Here is a 23547-nt window from a genome sequence, read left to right on the forward strand (position 1 = left end):
ACCTGGGACCTTGGATTACTTTGATTGGGAGTCATCATATACCCACTCGTCCTTTTTCTTTTTAGATAAAGGCGCAAACTACATTTTAAACGTAGCAAGTATTGGGCTACATTTCCAAACTTATAAGCATAGCCTTCTTCTCACTTTGGGCAATATTAATCCAATTATCTCTCTCAATATGGATACATTTGAGGACGGAAGCAATTACTCACTCAACATTTGGCCTACCATGCGGTTTATTATCCAATGTTAACAATATAAAAGACTCATCTCGGTGGGTATTACAATATGAACAGTATGATCACAAACTGGAAATATGACTCCCTTCACTGCCCTGGTAGATCTTGCAGCCTTACTTTGATACCTCACACCCCTGGGTTCTCCCTCAATTGGAATTGTGTGACTTTTCATTTTCACTTTTCTCTATTGACCCTTAAACTCTCTCTATTGACCCTCAACTCTCTCTCTCCTTACCAATCCACTAGGTATTGAAATTGAACACTAGGATGCATAAATTATCAGCAAATGCATATTAATAAGATAAAATAAGAATAACGAAAAAACTGTATTTTCTTAAATAACTATTGTAAATAGTTTGCGATGTTCTAAAATGTTTTGTCCTATGTCCATTGGTATATATATATATATATATATATATATATATATATATATATATATTTATGTTTGTATATATGTTTGTTGAACCAACAGCCCTGAAGAAGTCCTTTTGATAAGGACGAAACGCATCAGCTGTGTCTTGATCATCCTGATCATGTTTTAAAAACATACTTGAAATAAAAGAAGAACTTTGGAAGAATACTTTTGGACGTGGATTTTTATAAGATTCTCTGTCTAAGCTCTTTTGTGGTGCACCTGTGCTGTTTTGTTGAAATGGTTTTAGTTTATAATTGTAAGAAAGAAAATGTTTAAAATTAACTTTTGGAGACAGGGTAATACAGTTCATCAGCAACCTTTTCTGATTTCAGTGTTATTTGTAACAAAGAAAATGCTATAGTCTGAGGCTGCTTGAGCTATGAGAGCTGCATTTTTAGGTCGAGCCTGGCAGGCCATGCACTGCTCTGCGGCATGCTGTATTGGAGTATGGAATAGTAGCCCTGCCCACTCTCCACCCATATTTGTCATTGGCTTGTGTCATTGTCCTTCGTAAAAGCTGGCTTCTGATTCATTAATTGGCTTGTTAGTTCCTGCTTAGTACCGCCTTGTCTTCATTTGTAACCTCCCATGATGCTTGGCCCTTTTACTTCGGTCGTTACCCGGTACGTCTTTTTTAGTCTGTAAGCTCTATTTTCTTTAATGAGTTTCTCCTACTGCAGGCACAACATGCTTTCCTGCAACATTCAGCGCACCTTGCGCGCTTTCACTTTCCAAGCAGCTTGGGTCAATGGTGGCCGCTTCTTTGAATATGTCTTGCATTTACAAGAGTTTGAGCTCTTGGCATTGTAAATGACAATGCCTTTTATTTATGTGTTAGTTAGCAAAACTGATAAATAAAAGGCATTGTCATTTACAATGCCAAAAGCTTAAACTCTCACAAATGCAAGACCTATTGCATTTAAAATGCTTGTTATCTTTCTTTGCAGTTTCCAGATTTTAGGGCTGGGCTTCAGTTGTGTAGAAACCAGGAAGAGGGAGGTCAGGACAGAGTTGTTACATGTGAAACGGAAACTAAAAATGTTTCTGAATGAACTGTAAAGTCCTCTCTCCAAGTGTTGATTCATGGCCCAGGAGGTAGGACCTTGTCTTCCCCAACCCATAGCATTCCATTGAGGCCTATGGAAACAGAAAAGCACTTCACTAAATAAAACAAAGTGCTGTACAGCCTTGGACTCACTGAAAGCAAACACCAGTTGAGATTTCCTCTCCCCTGTCCTCAACCAGCATGTGCAATGGGAAGGCTGTTTTTTCTGTGGCTAGACCAGGGGTCTCCAACCTGATCTGTAATAAGAGCTACTTATGTTCAATGAAAATCATCACAAGCTAATGTACTAACATTATTAGTGGTGAAACAGTAACCATAACAGACACGATTAAATTAGTGTCCACCCTATACTAGATTACCGTCAGTGATCCCCTCCGTTCATTGGGCACGGTCGCCAACAGTAATGTAAAAAATGCTTTGAAATGTGGACGGCCTCACTGTGGGTGATATATAAAGGTTATAGCTGCAATGGCTCTGGCGCCATCGAAATAGTAATAACAATAGTAATAAGTCTCTACTAAGCTCCATGACTTAGGACTAAATTATAAGTGTTAAACATATTTTGGAATGTTAACCATTTTCCTCCAAACAACAGCTTATTATAAGTTATGAAAACATACATATTTTCGTCTCAAATAAATGCTTTTAATTTTTGATATACACATAGTAATTAAACCAAACAAAAGCATCTAATTTAGTAGACTGGGCTGCTAGGAGAGCTATTTTTTAGGCAGTTACACAGCTACCAGTAGCTCGTGAGCTACCCACGGGGAAAAGCCTGAGCTAGACCAAAATATTGCAGTCCTCTTTATTAACTATGATTGGGTGTTGCCAACCAATCAGCATGAAGGGGTGTTTCACAGCATTGAAAGTGTGTTGGTATGGCTGAGGGATAAGTACTGAGAAGTAGAGATGAAGAATGGGTAGGGATGACAAGTAGGGAAGATGGATGAGAAGGAGGGATGATGGATGGATGAGATAGTAAGGGTGAGAAGTAGGGCGAATGGATGAGAAGTAGGGATGAGAAAAAAGGATGATGGTAATAAGTAGGGATTATGGATGAGAAGTAGGCATGATGTAATAGACGTAGGGAAGAGGGTTGAGAAGTAAGGATGATGAATGAAGAAGAAATGAGAAGCAGGAATGAGGGATGAGAAGTAGGGATGATGGAAGTGAAGTAGAGATGATGGATGAGAATCAGGAATGAAAGATGAGAAGTAGGGATCAGAAGTAGGAATGAGGGATGAGAAGTAGGGATGATGGATGAGAAGCAGGTATGAGAAGTAGGAATGATGGATGAGAAGTAGGGATGATGGAAGAGAAGTAGGGATAATGGAAGAAAAGCAGAGCTGAGAAGAAAGGATGAGGGGTGAGAAGTTGGGATGATGGAAGGGAAGTAGGGATGATGGATGATAAGTAGGGATGATGGGTAAGAAGTAGGGATGAGAAGCAGGGGTGAGGAAAGAGAAATAGGAATGATGGATAAGAAATAGGGATAACAAGTAGGGATGATGGCTGAGAAGTAGGGATGAGAAATAGGGATGATGCATAAGAAAAAGGGAAGGGAAGCAGGGATGAGGAGTGAGGAATGAGGATGTCCTAAAATGGATGCTGTACACAGGAGATTTTCCCTCTTGTCCTGATTCCACCTTTAACTTTTTCCCACAGACTCTGCCCTTGACTGACCCGCTCATTTATTTTAAATCCCACCACACACATTTTCCCTCACTTTTCCTTCCCCTCCCACTGCTGCTGGTGACCTACAACGCTGTGGGGGTGCTGGCAACATGGAATACAATTTAAATGTATTTTTCAAATATTATAATTTGCAAATCTATCTTGGGAGTTACTATACACAGGCCACGACTTATAATATATATATATATTCTCTCTCTCTCTCTCTCTCTCTCTCTCTCTCTCTCTCTCTCTCTCTCTCTCTCTCTTTCTTTCTTTCTATTCCTGGCCTCTAGCTGCTATTGTGGTAGGTTCCAAATTCAGCACTTAGGGTCCCTGACTCGCAGCACCTCTCACCTGCACCACTCCCATCTGGGTCTTCCTCTTCGGCCACCAGCGCCTGGCCCCCCTCGGTTTCCAGTATGGCTCTGCTCCTGAAGGGTTCAGCGGGATGATGATGGTCCCAGGTGGTCCTGGTCTTGAGTCCCCATGCCCTCCTGGGGGTCTCTCCGATGACATTTCCCCCGGGTGGTCTCTGCATGTCTGAGCTGTGCAGCCAGTCCTCCAGCCTGTTGGACTCCACGCACCTCCATCGCTTGCAGCACTGCCCGGGCACTGGAGGGGAGAACGGGGTCAAAGGTTGGCATGGGGTAACCAGGCAGCGATTGATGGCATTGGACCCGGGGAGTGCATCAGAGGTGGACTGGCCTATCATGGAGCTGAAACTTCTCCAGATAGGCCAGTGCTTTCTGCAATGCTTCTAGAGCAGGGCAGTCAGTCACCTGCCAGTCTAGTCTTGGGCTACTATCAGCCACAGGGCAACTATCAGCCACAGAGGTCAGTACAGCTTTGGCTCCTCTGTCGGACACCTAGGGCCTCATTTATGAGAAATGACGCATCGCTGCATGAAAGCAGCAATGCGTCACTTCTCAGTGCGCACTCCTTGCGACATACCTGATGCGTCATATTTACTGTATGACGCATCATGTCGCAAGGAGTTACAGATACGTCTTTCTGATGTATCTGTAACTCCGTATTTCTGACGTAACGTACGTATTTCTGACGTATCTGTATGGCGCAAAAGTGACGCATTGCTGGAGTGTGTCACAAAAGTGACGCAACCCCAGCAATGTACGTTGGAAGTACGTGTGGTGTGTGTCTCCTCCCGCGAACCATTATCGTTCTAGACATCGACGTCGATAAAATTAAAATTTGGAGTGCTATTTGAAACCGAAGACGAATTTACTTATTGGGATAGCGTTTTGCATCCTTGGAACACAGATAGAACACTGTGGGTTGCTTGTCTCATGCAGCGAGTTGCCAATTACCCATCATATCATCATCATTTTAAGGGGCTTCTCTCATATTATTTTAATTGTCCTGAAGATGGTCTTTTGACGTCTGCAATCAAGACCGAAACGTCGACCAACACATCATCTCCAATAACAATTCATTGATCCAAAGAGACTCCTTGGTTCATGTGTGACTTGAGCTACTCTTGTCTGATCTGTAGGAGTTGATGTCTAGATTATGAACTGATGTGTCATTGATTTGTTTTATCTGTTCATAATTGTATATTATGAGATATTTCTCTGTATGTATCCCCATATTCAAAATTGATAAAATTCAGTTTCTAATGAATAGGTTTTCTGTGTGCTTTCTCTTACTTTGACCTAGTTGAGATACAATCACAGTTAATCTGCGGATGCAATAGAGTTAGATTGTTTTACAACTAACTTGCTTGCCTAATGCTTCTAAATTGCTCTTGACCATTTTTCCAAATAAATCCCTTGTAGACAATTTTCTATTGATACAATATATTGCCCAAGCCTACAAGGGTTTACTGGGTTACCCAATTTCCTTTTACATATTGCAATGGTGACTGCACTGCAGGGGTGATTGTTTATGTGCAGGAAGGGACACCTTCCTGGACATAAACAATCAATAATGGTGATTTGCACAATGCAGCACACAAAGAAAAAGCAAAATGAGGAGAAATAATTTCTCCCCGTATCACCATTCAAAGACCAGGTTTTACCTGGCGTTAGTTTTTGGCGCTGCCCCAGCCTTGTAAATCTAGGACAGCATCAGAAAGTAATGCATGTTGTGGTAGAACGCCCACCGCAACACTCACTGAACAAGGAGACGTTAAGCCACGCTAAGCGGCTTAGTGCCACCTTGTAAATATGGGGAATGCCGATACACCACCAGAGCGTCAAAAAAAGTGACGCACTGGTGCCAATAGGGGCTTGTAAATATGCCCTTCTGTGCGGCACTGCATGCATGAGGACATCGCGCGTGCATACCTTCCACCTGCCGCATGTCGCTGCAGCCAGGCACGATGACCGGCATGGTGAGTGGGCAGAGGGGCGCGCACCCCAGCGACCCGTCCCGGCAGACGCAGGAGCTGTGACAGGCGATCTGGAAGTGCTCTTCGTGCAGGTAGACGCTGCCGTTGAAGAAGCAGGAGCGGCCCTGCTGGGAGGCTGTGGGTGCAAGGGACAGACGGTGAACACTCATCACTGATAGAGCAGCTGGTCAATGCGCCTGCGGCAGAGATCTGTGTGCAACTTACAGTTCACAGGCTCCAGTTCCAGCAAGATAGCTCAGTCTGACAACACAACTAACTCAGAAATATCCTAGCCACGCCCAACGCACAATTTCTCTTCAATTTCAATATGTGGAGTGCCAGTGAGTTGTGTAAAGGGAGCAATGACAGTGCAAGAGCCGTGACAGTTAAAGGCCAGAGGGCTTTACGAGCACAGTATTATTATTATTATTATTATAATAGTTATTAGTAGGACACACTGATAGGTTAATATTCACATATCTAATACAAGTATTCAACATGTCATTATAGGAGCTAAACTGACTGCCAACAACACTTGAGCAATTACACAAATTCAGCAAAGGGCGGCAACAAAACAGAACCATTCATCCTGAATCAAAAAGATATTCGCATTTGTAATTGTACGCAGGTGTGAAAATGTCATCGTTTTATAGGGAGCTCGCTCATGCCTGGTTCACAAAATCTGGAGTGCTCGGGCCCGATTCACAGAACTAACTTAAGACAAATTCCTAAATTTACTACTTTTGGTATTCACAGAAGTTAGGATTTTGCCTTACGTTTGTCTTAAAACGACTTAAGACAGACTTAAGTAAGGATTTTGTCTTAAGTCTGTCTTAAGACAAAATCCTAACTTCTGTGAATACCAAAAGTAGTAAGTTTAGGATTTTGTCTTAAGTTAGTTCTGTGAATCTGGCCCCTTGTGTTTTTGTTCCTAGAAAACAGTATACCTAAAAACCTGCATATGTGATGTTGTTATGTATGAGAAGCAGTGCTCACTTGAGGCAGGCTGTTGATGTTCCAAGTGTACCTACTATACCTAACTCCACATCTATGTAGCCGAACATATATTTATAGTGTAGGTACATATATGTGGAATTAGGTGTTGAAAATCTAGACTTACTTATCCGTCATTTTTTTTAGATATTTTGACCTCAATATTTGGTACTATCAATATGCACACGTCGGTATCTATACTTTTATTTCACGCAACACGGGCCAGCAAGTAAAGTTGTTGCGCTACGTTGCGGGAAAGGGAGAAAGCCGAAATGCACCCGATCTACTTGGATCTGGGACATTTCTACTGTCTTAACAAAAATACTAACTGTGGGTCTAACAACAACTATCTCTGTGTTCACATGTGTATATAATGCAACGGTGTGTAATCAAATAAAACTAGTAAGTTGCATAGGGACTAATCACTATGTGATATTGTTCCCATCAGTTATCTGTTCTGAACCGCCCTGGTCATCATTTGGGCCATTACACAGAGTGGAATGTCCACCCTGCACTTACAAGTGTCCTTACTAATGATAACTGAAAAGCAGTGCTGAACCAAAAAAGTGAGTGAAAGTGCTTACTATTAAAATTGGATAATGAATTTGAAAGAACCTCTTTTATTTGCGACATCAATTCATTTCCAAATTTAAAATATGTCAAATGCAAAGTAACAGTAGTTTAAACAAATATCTACTGCTAAATGTTTTCAGGTCGACATGTTTCTGCAGTTGTGTGACCCTAATGGTGTCTACTGCTTCTTCAGGACCAATAATTTACCTTGCTACTGCTTAAACAAACGGGTGAGTGCATAAGGGAACAAAAAAGATTTCACCTGATACGGTCGTCGGTATCTATACTTTTATTTCACGCAACACGGGCCAGCAAGTAAAGTTGTTGCGCTACGTTGCGGGAAAGGGAGAAAGCCGAAATGCACCCTATCTACTTGGATCTGGGACATTTCTACTGTCTCCTTTCGCAGCGCACTGTGTGCTGACCAGCGCCAATGCAGGCAGCCTTGCACCATGGTACAAGGGTCGCTGCATTATGGGCAGGATTGCCTTTATGCAGAAAGGGGCAACTTAATGCACAAACACAATCCTTAGGGGCATATTCCTCTTTCTATGTGTGCTACAAAATGTGGCAGGCCTAGAAAGAGAAAGCAACAAGGAGACATAAAGATATTTCTCCTTGTTACACCTGCTTCAGAGAGGTGTAGCTTTTTGACACATTCCCACGTTTACCAACTTTAGTAAATGTGGGGATTAAACAAAACTCATGGGTGGGTGCATGGGAACGCCCATGCCGCACCCATGGAATGCCTTCCCAATGCAGGGTAACGCTCTGCACTGCCTTGTCTTACTTTGTATTTACTAAACCACGCAAAGTCTCAATGTGTGACTTAACAAATGACAGAAAGGATTTTGCTCTGGAGCTGCGCCATTAAAGTAAGGCAACCCTGACATAAAACCTTAGTAATGTATATGTAACAAGGACCCCCTGTATTCTACAAGAATCAGATTCCTAGACCAGGGAACAAAACAGTAATTGATATGTAACAATCTAGGCAATCCTATAGAACTGATCAATGTCAACGATATTAATAGCAAGGAAATTAAGCTACAACAGTATTATAAAGTTCCATGGTTTTATTAATAATTAAACAAACAATCATGTTTCACAATATACAATATATTCAAGTTAAAAAATTCTGCAATAAGAGAATTATCATACTAATAAAGACATTTTACATATTAAAACATTCTTTTAATAAAAAACGAAATGAAGGTTGAGGGAGTGGCAAATTGGTACTTTACGCGCGTTTCGGCGACCAGCGCCTTCTTCTGGAGCAGCCACAAACTGATTATGATAAAGGATTTTGGTGTGCAGACCAATGGTTTCAGCTAAAATAAAGCCGGCGCTGATATCTTGATTTTTCAAAAGTTTATACTAGGGTGTCAGGATTCGTAATTTCTATCTCTGTAGATTTTTTTTTTTTTTTGCAGAGTTTTATATAGCGCGAACTAGAACCAAACCGAATCAGTTATCAGAGCGCTTTACATAGCACCAGTTACGTTACATGAGGACACACTTTCATTTTAGGCACGGGGAGATTAAGTGATTTGCCCAGAATCACAGGGGGTTTTTGGCGTCGTTACCGAGACTCGAACCAAGTTCCCCAGGTCCGAGGTCGAGCGCCCTAGCCGTTAGGCCAACCCCTCTCCCCAAAAAAGATTGATGTCGTTTTGATCGTCGGTATTAAGCTTTCTGATAAATAAAACGAAAATGAAGTTACTCCCGCCGTCCGGAACCTATAGATCGTTTGAGCCAATGAACGGTATCTTAACTTGATTTCGCAACGATGAAAGTCCACCAGATATGGGGATCTTTCTAGAGGAAACTATCCTGTATACTTGTATGATTTACTCCACTTTTGTCAGTGAATGGAATTCGGTATTTAAAATAACTCCCTGTCCAAAAAGATTTAACAGGGCTCAAAACTTCCGGCGGCGGGACAACGGGGTTCCTGCACTCCAAGCGATGATGGAAACCTTAGTAAACCCGCCTCTTAGTATCTACACCGCCCTCGAAACTGGTGGAGATTACTGTTGCCAAAGGCAGGACTGAATACTCTCTCAGGCTGCGACAGGAAAGAGAAAGGACATCTTCAAAATGAGTGAGAGTGCAGTGAAAGGGGTTCCTCCACGAGAAACATGGCTTCCATCAGGGCAACTAAACGAATAAAACAAAACCAAATGCACTTTAATATACCAATCCTTCATCTTCCCTGGTGCAGTCCTGGAGTTCATTGTAAATTAATTTATAACATATAACCAAACCTTTGCAGGGATGGCGCCCAGAATTTGGAATGCTCTACCCCCAGAAACTAGACTTACTCCCTCTACTGCATATTTCAAAAAAGAAGTGAAATCGCTTCTCGTGGCCAAATTCATGGAATACTGTTATTATGCGACCCAACGTATCTTCTACATGGAACTTTTTAATGTCTACTGTCCAGCCAGGTATCCTAGATGTTGTATCTATATTATGCTTGATATACAGGGAACGTTTTGTTATGTACCATATACCTATTTATCTACGATAGGATGTTTATACTATCACTGACTAGCAGTGAACTTTGTTATTTACCTTGTACCCATGTAACTAGGGGCCATATGTATCAACATACCCTTTTGCGATTCCTTAATAGCGATTTTTAAGGAATCGCTATTTAGAAATCGCAAAATGGTATGTATGTAGAAAATCGCTTTTTTTTACCGATTCCTTAAAATTCCTTAATTGCGATTAGCAAATTGCGAATTCGCAATTAAGGAATACTTTCCCATTCATTCCTATGGGCCAGGAGGCCCATAGGAATGAAGGGGACATTTGCGATTCGCAATTTGCTAATCGCAAATTGAGAATATTTTCAAGGGTGCAGGGGTGTCCAAAGGACACCCTGTTGCACTCCTGAAATCTGCATGGGTGCACATGTGGCGCACATACATGCCCAAAGGGCATGTATGTGCGTAACATGGCACTTTGAAAAAAGAAAAAATATGCATCTTGAAAGGAATTCGCAACTTGCGAACCCATTTGGCCTTGATACATATGGCCCTAGGACACTTACCCTGTAAAGCGCTGTGATACCCGCAAGAGTCTGGTTCGCGCTATATAAAACTTTCAAAATAAATAAATAAACAAATGTGATTTCCGAGAATGACATAAATGTGGATAATTCATAGACCCAGCCGTATAAGTGAAAATATATGACTTTCCCTTTGGGAATTTTGAAATTTGAGCTCAGTATTCTAAAGTGAGTCTACACAGGAAGCCATGGCATAGGCAGCGTAAAATTAAATTTACAAGCAGTGGTCATGCTCTTACAAAAAATACCAAATGACAGAAACAACTCACTGTTCTCAAATGTGTTTCCCCGAGGAAGACTATTAAAAGCCATCTGCCAAGCATGTGACCACACACAGAAAACGCTTTCAGGCATTGAATAACGGGTAAAGAAATATCCCCACTTACGGTAAAAAGAGAACAGCAGACATTGACAGCAAAACTTGTGAACTTATAATACACAGGAATACGAGCAAGTAAACACATGCCTAAAATATAAACTAAATAAGCTTAGAAAAACGAAATGGGAAAAGACAGTCTAAAGCTTCTCAGAAAAGTACTTTTCTGGGGCATAAACAAATATAGGCTTGGTGAAAAAAAAGAGATGGACAAAATGTATATTTCACTGGTAAAGTTTTGCAACGTTTACAAAGAACACTCTTCAAAGGTTGTAAAGATGGTACACTTTGGTGATATATTGTCTCACTATTTCTTTTTATTGCCAGAGGATCTTCACGATAAAAGTGAGTAGTTACTGATATTTTTAATGCAAATCTTTATTTTGCTGATTTTCTTTTCATTGTATGTGAAGGTTGCAAAAAATTACACACTTTTTTTTTCAAATCTTCCTAAGGTCTGGAAACAAAATCCTTTAAATTATATAAAACCTTCTAAAAAACATTATCAAATGCCGGAAAAGGGATGTATTTGTACGTAAAAACTATACAGCTTCAATCCGACTTCTGGAGCTCTATACACACATACGGCCATATTATCAAAAACGGCGATAACATTATCGCCGCTTTAGCGGCAGGAAACTGCCGCTAAGGCGGCGATAAGGGGCTTGATAATATGCCCTTGTGAATTCCCATAGAAGCCGAGGTTCTGGTGGGCAGGACATCAAACCTGGGCTTCTGTGGGAAGTCACAAGGGCATATTATCAAGCCCCTTATCTCTGCTTTAGCAGCAGTTGCCTGCCGCTAAAGCAGCAGCTATCGCCGTTCAGCAGCTATCGCCGTTCTTGATAATATGGCCCATAATTTATCCTAGGTGCTCAAAGTGCACCATTTACAGGGTAAAGTTTCTTTCTTGTATTACCAATCAAGGGTGGTGGTATTTTTCCCTTGTAAAGGCATGTAATCAATCATATAATACATGGGAGACGGCAACCGCTGTATAAATGTCAATTTTTTCCTTCAAAATGTCCTTTTTACAGCCAACTTGTGAGATCTCTAGTCACCTGTAATAAAGAAACGAGGAACCGATTCATCTCTAATGATTTATTACATTTGAGTTCTGACATCATCATGCCTGCAGCCAGGTCATGAAACATCACTACAGCTGAATTTCAAACAAGAAAAATCACAAAACCTGCCTTTTCCTTCTTCTGCTCTCTTTTTCTAGATGACCAGTGGTGAGCAGAAAGAAGATATTTATGGCATCTTATTTATTATTTGCACCCTTTAGGCAATAATAGGGAAGTAGAATCTCCCTGCACGTTCCAACAGATTCTGAGCTAAAGTGCTTTTTTAAATCTGATTTGTACTAAACTGGTTCTGGTGTTTTTCCCCACAAATATCTAACTGCTTTTTGGTGAGTTTTATTTTTGACTACAGATTCTATGCCTATTCTTCATGTCTGCAAACATCCGACCTTTTTCATATGAAAAAGGAACACACGAAGAATTCTAGTGGTTTGTGGGAAGGGTGATGGTGTTACTATGTATTATAAGGGATAAAGTACTCCCTGACGTACTTTACATATTGCAAATCACCGGGATTTTCCAAGACCTTATAAAGGAACTTGCCCCTTTGGCCTCGTTCCTCTATATAGTCATAAAACTCTTCAGTGGCTTGCAATAGCCTTATAACTACACATATCACAAATATGGGTTTTGTGATAACTTGCTGATATTTATTTTGGGGAAATGATTGCATTTTCAAGAATTTGCAGATTTTGATTGTGGTAACCACAAAACCCACGCCATATCCTAAATAAAATCATAATTGGGTGGTATTAATCGCACCTAATAAAATCTGACTCAGACAGATTTTACCAGGCACTATAAATATCACACCTTTTACCATACTACTCATAATGTGGGCCAAAATCTCACCGTAATGGGTATTACATTTTTTTGGCCCTCATCACAAGGACTTAGTCCAGTCCATTTATAAACACATGTTTGCACAGGGATCAAATTGTGAGTTGCGTGAAAATGGTATTTACCACGTGCAGTTAATATCACACTCTATTCCACCAAATTTGTAAAGAGCGCCCAAGTAGGTACTTTCCCTCCCTGGAAATAGTCAAAGACTGACCCTTGATCAAGGGCAGGAGTACATATGTTTCTGAATGGAAAGGGAAGGCAATACATCTAAAATTAGTAGAGGTGTGAGGAAAGGGATTTCTTTAAGGGTGATACATTTTCACCATGGATCAAAAAAAGTGTAAAAGTGTAAATGCACTATGGGGCAGATTTACAAGCCCCTTGCGCCACTTTTGCGTCATTTTTAAGATGGGAAAAATGACGCAAAAGTGGCGCAAGGGGCTTGTATATTTGCCCTTATGGCCCTTGTTTGCGCAGTGGGCGAATTATGAGTTGGGTGATGTTTATGGCATATGGTAATTATGGCTGAAATTACTGGATGCTATAAATACATCACCCTTCCTTAAATTGCATACAGAATATAACAGGGGAAAAGTGTACGGTATTTACTGTAACATGCAGGGTTTAGAATCAAGGCCTATAGCGTGATGTTTTGCACCTGCAGAAAAGAAGACATTATTTCCTTATGCATAGATTTTTACAAATGCAAAGAGATGTGAGAAGCTGCCAAGAGTACTAGAAGAATTCATACCGAATTACTGAATATTAACAAAATCTATAGAAATCATAGACTCAAATCTACAAGTGGACATTTCGAGCTCTCCTATAAGAAGTATTGCAAACCTGTGTGTATAGGAACCTGCGTGTGCAGCTCCTATGCACAAAATTTAAGAGCAGGGCCACTGGAATTATGTGATTGTGCAGTCATGACTATTTTCGCTTGATTATGGATTTGACACATTTACCACATTTCTACTTACGGAATTTGACTAGTCACTTTTCAGTCGTTTACTTCTATATTTGAATGTTAAACTGTGAACCGTTGCAAATATAGGGGGTCATTAGGATGGCGGGCGGACTCCTATCGGGTATTGGGACCGCCCGCCTTAAGGGCGGGGGTCCCATGGGGGATATTAGGATGCGCCCGCCACTGTGGCCCCATAGTGTTAATATAGGTTAAAATAGCAAAATAATGAAGTAATGCTGTCAGAAAATGTGCTGCATTAGGCTACAAAATTTGTTTTTTTACCACATAATTTAATCAACGTTGCCACCTAATTTGTCCCTCTCACGCTGCATAATTCCAGGGGCAATGCCTCAGTGGCACATTTTACTGAGCATGTACCCCATGCCGCTGGCGCCTAATGACTGACATAGATCACTCACTGGTCCTCTTGGCTACTCAGAAAGAGAGAGAACTAACAGACTCACATACACGCGGCCGGTCACCAAGCCGTAATAATGGAAACGAACGGTGTATAAGACTCTTTTGAACGTTAGACCCATGAAACAGTTATCAGCTTTGAAAACGTACTGTGACTTTAATGAGCCCTGAAGAAGTCTCCTTGCGAGACGAAACACGTCAGCTATGGTCTTTTGAATTTTAATGAAAATGTAATAAAGAACAACTTGGAGCAAAAAGAAAACAACTGGAATCTGGAAGTCTTTTCATGTGCTTTCTGCTTTGATTATACATCATGGAGTGCTGAACCTATTGCTTTGATGTTTGTATAGGAATTTGTTCCTCATTAAGGAGTATAGAGGGAAGTGCTCCTTGGTTCTTTGCACTGTTACTCATCACTCAGATATGATATTGTCAGGTGCGGATTGCTATAGCCTCTGCCCTCAGTTTGTTGTTATTTAGAACTAAAGATGGCCTCTGCCCCAGCCCCTCCTCCAGGTGCCCTGCTGTAGCAAGAATACCCAGTTACTGGTTTGTGCTCACCTCTGCAGATTCCCCATGACCTCTCGGGGTCAGCACCATAGTCACATATGAGGTCCTGGCTGGGGTCACAGGGTCGGAGGTCATTGCAGTCGTCATTCAGCTGCCCAGCACACACTTGGCAGCCGCACCCGCAGTCGTCTGAGACCAGGGGCACCCCGGGGGCACAGCCCCCTGGTATCTCCCTGGGGCACCGGCAATCAACGGGGCATCCTCCCTGGACCTGAAAGAAAGGACAGGGTGAGAGTATCACTGAGTCACCTTCGTTTAGAATTGGAAAAGCAGAACTACAAGTCCCAGAATGCAAAACTTGAAACGGTCATTCAGGGCCAGGTCCGCAGGGCAGCGCTGCGGGTTTAAAAAGAGAATTCCATAATGTTCGACTGATTTTAATAGCACGCAGCAGACTTGTGTATTTAAAGCCTGCAACAGGCGTCATCCACACAGCACACACGTGTTTTTATGCATTCCAACCTGGCTCACCAAGGTCACCCTTTGCACCGTATGCAAGATGCACTTCACTCTCAATATCTGTGTGCATTTCAGATGAAGTTGGGGGCATCTGGGGCTGTGCACACCCCAGGGAGATGTGGCTCTCTAGACCCCCCCCCACCCTCCACCCCCGCTCCAGACTTGAGAGCACCCCTCCTGCTGCTTTTGAGGTACTCGAGGGCATGCCAGCCTTTTCGGGGAGACTTGCGGTGGGTGTGTGCATAACTGAAGGCATTTCAAGAAGCGCGGGGTGCATGTATTCAGTTAGGGTCACCTCCTAGAAAGGGATTTGTTGTAAAACAGGGTGCTGGGCTTGTTCTTCGGAGCACTGCTCTAACCCCCAAAATGTCCTTGCACCCCTCCCCCCCCCCCCATTCGCCTCTCCCTTAAATACTTTGCACAATGTAAAATTGTTAAAGTGTCATTGTATTTGCCAATTAGATCCTCATCAGGTATTATCTGCCATAAGCATGTTGGCAAAGTCCACATGGACAATAAGGGTCTTATTTATGAGGCCTTGTGACAGTTTTGCGCTTCCTATTGCATCACTTTTGTGCCGTACAGATACGTCAGAAATACTCCTTGCGACATGATGCGTCATACAGTAAATATGACGCATCAATCATGTCGCAAGGAGGGCGCACTGAGAAGTGACGCATCACTGCTTTCACGCAGCGATACGTCACTTCTCATAAATGAGGCCCTAAGTGCCTGAGTAAAGACCGATTTACTTCAAATCATGCTTCAAGTGCAGATCTGAGTTTGCACACAGAGCTGGGTTAAGCCTTGGTTGATCCCAGGAAAGACACACAGGAGCAATGGGGAAGTGAAGGTGGAGACCTTTGTGGCCTGGGTGTATCTGAAGAAGGCAGGTCAGAGCTTGGTGTGTGTGGGACTGACCCACAGGAACAACACGACTGAGAGTCGAAGGGTGGAGCTGGAAATGCTGAGGGCCTGTGGTTGTTATCTTCTCATATTGGGTGGCCCTGTGGTCCTTCAGGAGCCACATTGGGTGGCGGGTAGAGCTAGAGACGACACAGGGCGAGCTATCTTCTCACATTGGGCGGAAGAGTAGAGGTGGACACTACGATGGGTCTGTGCATTGTCGGGTACCAATTGTTCACATTGGGTGGAAGGGTAGCGCTTGAGAATATGATCAGGTGTGCCATCTTCTCAAATAGGGTGGAGGAGTAGAGCTGGACACTACACCGGGCCTGTGTATTGTCAGGTGCCATCTTCTCACATTGGGTGGAACGGTAGAGTTGGAGACTGTTCTAGCTTTGTGAGTCATCAGGGGCCTTCTTCTCACATTGGGTGGAAGGGTAACACTGGAGACTATGCAGGGCCTATGGGTGATCAGGTGCCCTCGCCTCACTTTGGGTGGAAGGGTATAGCGGCAGATTACACTGGCCTTGTGGGCGGTCAGATGCCATCTTCTCACATTGGGTGGAGTGGTAGAGATGGAGACTCCGCAGGGCCTGTGGGTGGTCAGATGCCATCTTCTCACATTGGGTGGAGGGGTAGAGATGGAGACTCCGCAGGGCCTGTGGGTGGTCAGGTGGCATCTTCCCACATTGGGTGGAGGGGTAGAGATGGAGATGACGCAGAGCCTGTGGGTGGTCAGGTGGCATCTTTTCACATTGGGTGGAAGGATAGCGTTGGAGATGACTGAGGGCCTGCGGGTGGTCAGGTGGCATCTTCTCACATTGGGTGTAGGGGTAGAGATGGAGACTCCGCAGCGCCTGTGGGTGGTCAGGTGGCATCTTCCCACATTGGGTGGAGGGGTAGAGATGGAGACGACGCAGGGCCTGTGGGTGGTCAGGTGGCATCTTCTCATAATGGGTGGAGGGGTAGAGATGGAGACTCCGCAGGGTCTGTGGGTGGTCAGGTGGCATCTTCTCACATTGGGTGGAGGGGTAGAGATGGAGACGACGCAGGGCCTGTGGGTGGTCAGTTGGCATCTTCTCACATTGGGTGGAGGGGTAGAGATGGAGATGACGCAGGGCCTGTGGGTGGTCAGGTGGTACCTTTTCACATTGGGTGGATGGGTAGAGATGGAGATGACTCACGGCTTGCGGGTGGTCAGGGACCGTCTTCTCACATTGGGTGGAGGGGTAGAGCTCAGTGTGCCACCCAGACTCACGCGAGGGCCGCACCACAGGGGACGTTGGCCAAGAGGTGGGTGACACTGGGAGCTGCGCCCATCCTGACATCACATGTGGGCATAGGGGCACATGTCCCTGCGTCCTGTGCCTGTGGCACCCTGAAGGGTGGCACTGGCGTGGATGGATAATGAATAAATAGGGTGGGGCACAGAGAGGGGCGGTACCGAGTAGAGTGAAGACAATACCGTGAGATTTAGGAAGGAGAGGGAGCATTATGGAACAAGACATTTAAGGGTAACATATTCAAATCTTCTGATTAAAAGGACAATAATAACGGCCGGGTCTGGTGCCCTCCACCCAACCAAGAGTAACACTGCAGGCCCACGGAGCTCCAAGACCCCCTACACTCTGCCCTAACAGCCCCTAAATACTATTACGCAAATCCACCAGAAAATGCTGCCTTGTAAAAACCGAAAGTAACCCCTTCACTCGCCTGACACCGAAACAAGGGCACTCAACTCTCCTGAAAGTGAATGCAACGCACGGTTGTCCACAACCGCCCCTGAAGGCGAGCACTTCTTTAGTTTAAGGTACACTTCTGCCAGCCCCCCTAAAATCACTGACAAACAGACCCCAGCTCTCCCTGTATGCTAAAGATCCCCCAGATTTCATTCTGTGAGAGCTGTGGATGCAGATGCGGGATCCCCCAGAATGTATAGATTCAATTACGCCCACCCCAAACTGCCCCAGTAGGGCACAGACCCCAAACTGCCCCAGTAGGCCACATACCCCAAACTGCCACAGGAGGGCACATACCCCAAACTGCCCCAGTAGGGCAAAGACCCCAAACCGCCCAAGTAGGGCACAGACCCAAACTGCCCCAGTAGGGCACAGAATCCAAACTGCCCCAGGAGGGCACAGACTCCAAACTGCCCCAGTAGGCCACATACCCCAAACTGCCACAGGAGGGCACATACCCCAAACTGCCCCAGTAGGGCAAAGACCCCAAACCGCCCAAGTAGGGCACAGACCCAAACTGCCCCAGTAGGGCACAGAATCCAAACTGCCCCAGGAGGGCACAGACTCCAAACTGCCCCAGTAGGGCAGAGACCCAAACTGCCCCAGTAGGGCACATAATCCAAACTGCTCCAGGAAGGCACAGACCCGACATCTGAAACACAGGAGAAGAATCCTGCCCTGAGGAGTGGGGGCTGCAGTGTTTACGGCGAGGTCACAATTGTTCCTGATGCATTCTGGGGGGAAAAACCTATGGAAATGGATGTAACCTTCCACTGCCATAGTGCCTAGAAAAATAATGTTAACACCGTGTGCTATCATTCCACTATTCCCGTGTGCATCCAGGGTACAGCCCCCACCCGACACCCCAAGTGTTCCCGACTCACCTGCACTGAGGTCAGGGCCCCCACGACCAGAGCCAGGAGGGCCACAAACATGGCGGGGCCGGATGCCAGCCTTCCCTGCTGCCCTCTGCGCAGACCCAGGCGTCCTCCCAGTGGCACAGCTCTGTTGGGGCGGCTCAGGGCCTGCAGGAGACCCCTAGATGGACACTGCAGGAGGGGAGGGGGTGGTCTCTGCCGCCGACCCCCAAACACTTCACTGGCCGCTGCTCCCTGCAGCCCACAGTCTTCACGAGGGAGACCCCACTGGGAGAGGGACTTAAATATGGTGAAGTCTGTGACCACAGTGCCTGCAGCCTGAGATAAGGCGGGAGGGGCGGGGATAGGACGAGCCCCACACTCACCGCAGGAGCGAGTCACTGACCTGACTGACACCAGGCCGAGCCCTGCCAGGGCTAGAAGAGCCTGGGCCCTGCACTCACTGACACCAGGCCCAGCCCTGCTAGGGCTAGAGGCCCATGGGCCCTGCACTCACTGACACCAGGCCCAGCCCTGCCAGGGGTAGAGGAGCATGTGCCCTGCACTCACTGACACCAGGCCCAGCCCTGCCAGGGCTAGAGGAGCCTGGGCCCTGCACTCACTGACACCAGGCCCAGCCCTGCCAGGGTTAGAGGAGCACAGGCCTGCACTCACTGACACCAGGCCGAGCCGTGCCAGGGCTAGAGGAGCATGGGTCCTGCACTCACTGACACCAGGCCCAGCCCTGCCAGGGCTAGAGGAGCCTGGGCCCTGCACTCACTGACACCAGGCCCAGCCCTGCCAGGGTTAGAGGAGCACAGGCCTGCACTCACTGACACCAGGCCAAGCCCTGCCAGGGCTAGAGGAGCATGGGCCCTGCACTCACTGACACCAGGCCCAGCCCTGGCATTGCTAGAGGAGCACAGGCCTGCACTCACTGACACCAGGCCGAGCCCTGCCAGGGCTAGAGGAGCCTGGGCCCTGCACTCACTGACAGCAGGCCCAGCCCTCCCAGGGCTAGTGGAGCATGGGCCCTGCACTCACTGACATCAGGCTGAGCCCTGCCAGGGCTAGAGGAGCCTGGGCCCTGCACTCACTGACACCAGGCCCAGCCCTGCCAGGGCTAGAGGCCCACGGGCCCTGCACACACTGACATCAGGCTGAGCCCCGCCAGGGCTAGAGGAGCCTGGGCCCTGCACTCACTGACACCAGGCTGAGCCCTGCCAGGGCTAGAGGAGCCTGGGCCTTGCACTCACTGACACCAGGCCCAGCCCTGCCAGGGCTAGAGGAGCATGGGCCCTGCACTCACTGACACCAGGCCCAGCCCTGCCTGGGCTAGAGGTCCATGGGCCCTGCACTCAGTGACATCAGGCTGAGCCCTGCCTGGGCTAGAGGTCCATGGGCCTTGCACTCACTGACACCAGGCCGAGCCCTGCCAGGGCTAGAGGACCCTGGGCCCTGCACTCACTGACACCAGGCCGAGCCCTGCCAAGGCTAGAGGCCCATTGGCCCTGCACTCACTGACACCAGGCCCAACCCTGCCAGGGCTAGAGGAGCATGGGCCCTGCACTCACTGACACCAGGCTGAGCCCTGCCAGGGCTAAAGGAGCATGGGTCCTGCACTCACTGACACCAGGCCCAGCCCTGCCATTGCTAGAGGATCATGGGCCCTGCACTCACTGACACCAGGCAGATCATTGCCCGGGCTAGTGGAGCATGTGGCCTGCACTCACTGACACCAGGGTGAGCCCTGCCAGGGCTAGAGAAGCCTGGGGCCTGCACTCACTTACATCAGGCCCAGCCCTGCCAGGGCTAGAGGCCCATGGGCCCTGGACTCACTGACACCAGGCCCAGCCCTGGCATTGCTAGAGGAGCCTGGGCCCTGCACTCACTGACACCAGGCCCAGCCCTGCCAGGGCTAGAGGAGCCTGGGCCCTGCACTCACTGACACCAGGCCCAGCCCTGCCAGGGCTAGAGGAGCCTGGGCCCTGCACTCACTGACACCAGGCCCAGCCCTGCCAGGGTTAGAGGAGCACAGGCCTGCACTCACTAACACCAGGCCAAGCCCTCCCAGGGCCAGAGGAGCATGGGCCCTGCACTCACTGACACCAGCCCCAGCCCTGGCATTGCTAGAGGAGCCTGGGCCCTACACTCACTGACACCAGGCCCAGCCCTGCCAGGGCTAGAGGAGCCTGGGCCCTGCTCTACTGACACCAGGCTGGGCCCTGCCAGGGCTAGAGGAGCATGGGCCCTGCACTACTGACACCAGGCCCATCCCTGCCAGGGCTAGAGAAGCATGGGCCCTGCACTCACTGACACCAGGCCGAGCCCTGCCATGGCTAGAGGAGCATGGGGCCTGCACTCACTGACACCAGGCTGAGTCCTGCCAGTGTAGTGTAGCTCCTATTTTCCCAATAGGCTCTGCGCATTGGAATAGTACCTACAGCAGTAAAGGCCTAGGCCAGACGTTAACTAGGTCTACTACTGTCGATACTAGACTTAATTTTTGGGTTTGCCAGCTAAGCTCAGAGTTCGCTAGAAACTTTCTCGAATGTTCAAGGAAGGATTAACTTCCCTGATTAGACAAGAAGGGATTTAGTTTCTGACAACCATAGAACATGACAACTTTGCTCTCCCCTAATCAAGAGTCAATCTCGAGAGTCGTGTGAGCACAAGGCAATTATTTTACTCAGTCAGTACGTGCATTCTTAGTCTCATCAGAATGTAGAGAAAAGGAAGAGACGGGCGTGTTCAATAAAAGATGTTATTTATTGATCAGTCTCTTTTCTCGTACAAGAGAAATGGATCGATATTATTGCGATACTTATAGTTAAGTAAAGTGCATACATTAGAAGCAATAGTATAAAATAATACTGTAAAAACATTGATATGGTTTCTGAGCCATATGATGTTTAAAATGATTAAAATATATTTACATACACATATACATTTGACTAAACGTACTCAACTGGTGTTTCTAAATACGCCTACCCCGTGTACCTGACCTAAGTCTAATACGTGGGCGGGAATAGAAAGTTACAGTTTAAGTTAAGTTTGTTTTTGCCAAGTGAATAACTAAAGAATTCTCTGTGAGGGGTTATTCAGTTCTGTACCTGGAATTTAGGATGAATGAGGAATGGTATCTCTTTCTCTGCTCTCGATATTCCAGGCTGCCTGCGAGGGCTGCCCAGAAGCGCCGGTGCTGGGTCTCTCGGCTTGAGATAGCAGCGCGTCTCTCAGCGCGTCAGGAAGGCGGGGCTGCTGCCTGCGGGGTCTGCTTCTGCTCTCGGCTTCGGCAAGTATGGCTGCTCCGTCTTGTCACCACGCGTGTCTTTTGCATAGGGCAAGGTCGGCAATATTTATACCTTAAAGGTGCCGGGATTGACGTAAGGATGGACATAGGTACGTCAATAAAGATGTCATACGACTTGCTCGTTAGCACATTCTTTACTAAAGTTCTCTGTGAAATCAAAACAATGGCCGCACGGATTATCCAGGTTGTCATAGGTTTGATTTGTTATGAGAACGTCGTATGCCTTATCAGGGGCTGGAGGAATATCGCTTGTCTAATTAGATCTCAAGCGTTATGACCTAATCAGATAACACATTCCTGTGCCGTAGTGTGACTGCGTCAGATAACGGTATCTGCATCATGGGGGATTTCTTGCCTCATGGGCTGACTGTTAGTTAACTAGCTAGTAAGTTTAACCAGAATAGGGTCAGGAATAGGGGGATCGATTCAGAACCTATAGAAATACACGACACCCACTCCACGCTAACTATGGTCATATCTACTAATCTATGCATAGTATAACATAGTACAACATACTATAGAGTATAGTGTATACCTTACCACCCCAAAATACATAAATGCATTTTGAAATTTTCAAATATACTGGAAAATTGCAGTCATATATATTGTATGCACTTAAGCTATGAATTAAATGCAAAAGTAAACACGCATTGTTATGCATTATTGCTTGTTGGTATATGAGAAATACACATGAAATGGCTCTTAATATGGCTATACAGAAAAAAAGTCGAAACCATTTCATCACATAAAATATATTGTGAACATACCAGTGGGCAGCTAAAGTCTTTATAAAGTCTATAAAGTATCTAAAAAAATAGAAATCTTAGTTCTCTAGGAATAGTTTCTTACTTTAAGCAGAAGATCAGTGTCCCGGGAAAAAATATATAGAAAAATATTTTAGGGGCTTGCTGAAAAAAGTTGCTGTCCGTGAACTGGATTGTAATTGTTCATGTGACTTTATTTTTAAAGTTGAAGGCCGAATTCAGGGAACGCCGTGTGCGAGTTTACTCAAAAGTCTCTATTTCTGTTCCGGAGAGAACATCATATCATTCAGGCTTTCGAAAAAACTGTCAACAGCTTCATGGGAAAGTTCCTCTAAGTCGGAAATAGGGGTAACCATGCATTCGTGCGCATGATTGTCTCCATTGACATTCTGATTTGCATTGCTGACAGAAGGTCGTACCTGTTCGATGCTGCTTTCATCTTGAACTTCACTACTCTTCAATCGCAGTGGTGAAGATTCCAGGAATGCCGTCATCAGAATTGGCAGCCTTTGAGGGCAGCACAGTGCGTGAACCTTGGTAGGAACCAACAGTGTATCTGCATCCACCGGCGCATCCGATTGTAGCGTCAGACAGGTGTCTAACACGCATTCTTCTCCGCATAGCAGACACCTTAGTACAGGTAAAACACACCTTTGCCACATTGGTCGAAATGATAGAAACCAAGTCATGTTTAGGTCTCTAAGCCGGGAGAGTCCCAGGATTTTTGATATCCGGTCCCGGTATCCAATGGCTAGGATCGTATCTTCCATTGTCGTGAGATTTTGTTCTGTGACATGGGTTGCCATAACGAAAAATAAGGACCAGGAATAGGATTCCTGCAATTAGTCCTAGGATCAGGGGA

At 45.8% G+C, this 23547-nt stretch overlaps 1 protein-coding gene across 1 annotated transcript in view; it reads right to left on the reverse strand.

Annotated features, from left to right (window-relative positions):
• The window catches only part of LOC144756327 (CCN family member 1-like), a 63830-nt gene extending 44931 nt beyond the window's left edge, over positions 1–18899 (reverse strand). The window contains exons 1-4 of the mRNA XM_078646041.1: positions 18636–18899; positions 14639–14858; positions 5701–5880; positions 3752–4009 (exon numbers count right to left, since the gene is read on the reverse strand). Of these exons, the coding sequence (XP_078502167.1) occupies positions 3752–4009; positions 5701–5880; positions 14639–14858; positions 18636–18686 (709 nt within the window). The 5' untranslated portion in view covers positions 18687–18899. The remainder of the gene's footprint in view (positions 1–3751; positions 4010–5700; positions 5881–14638; positions 14859–18635) is intronic.
• Between the last annotated feature and the right edge of the window lie 4648 nt (positions 18900–23547).

The sequence above is a fragment of the Lissotriton helveticus genome, chromosome 5_1 (genome assembly GCF_964261635.1).
Source record: "Lissotriton helveticus chromosome 5_1, aLisHel1.1, whole genome shotgun sequence".
In the NCBI taxonomy this organism is placed as follows: Eukaryota; Metazoa; Chordata; class Amphibia; order Caudata; family Salamandridae; genus Lissotriton; species Lissotriton helveticus.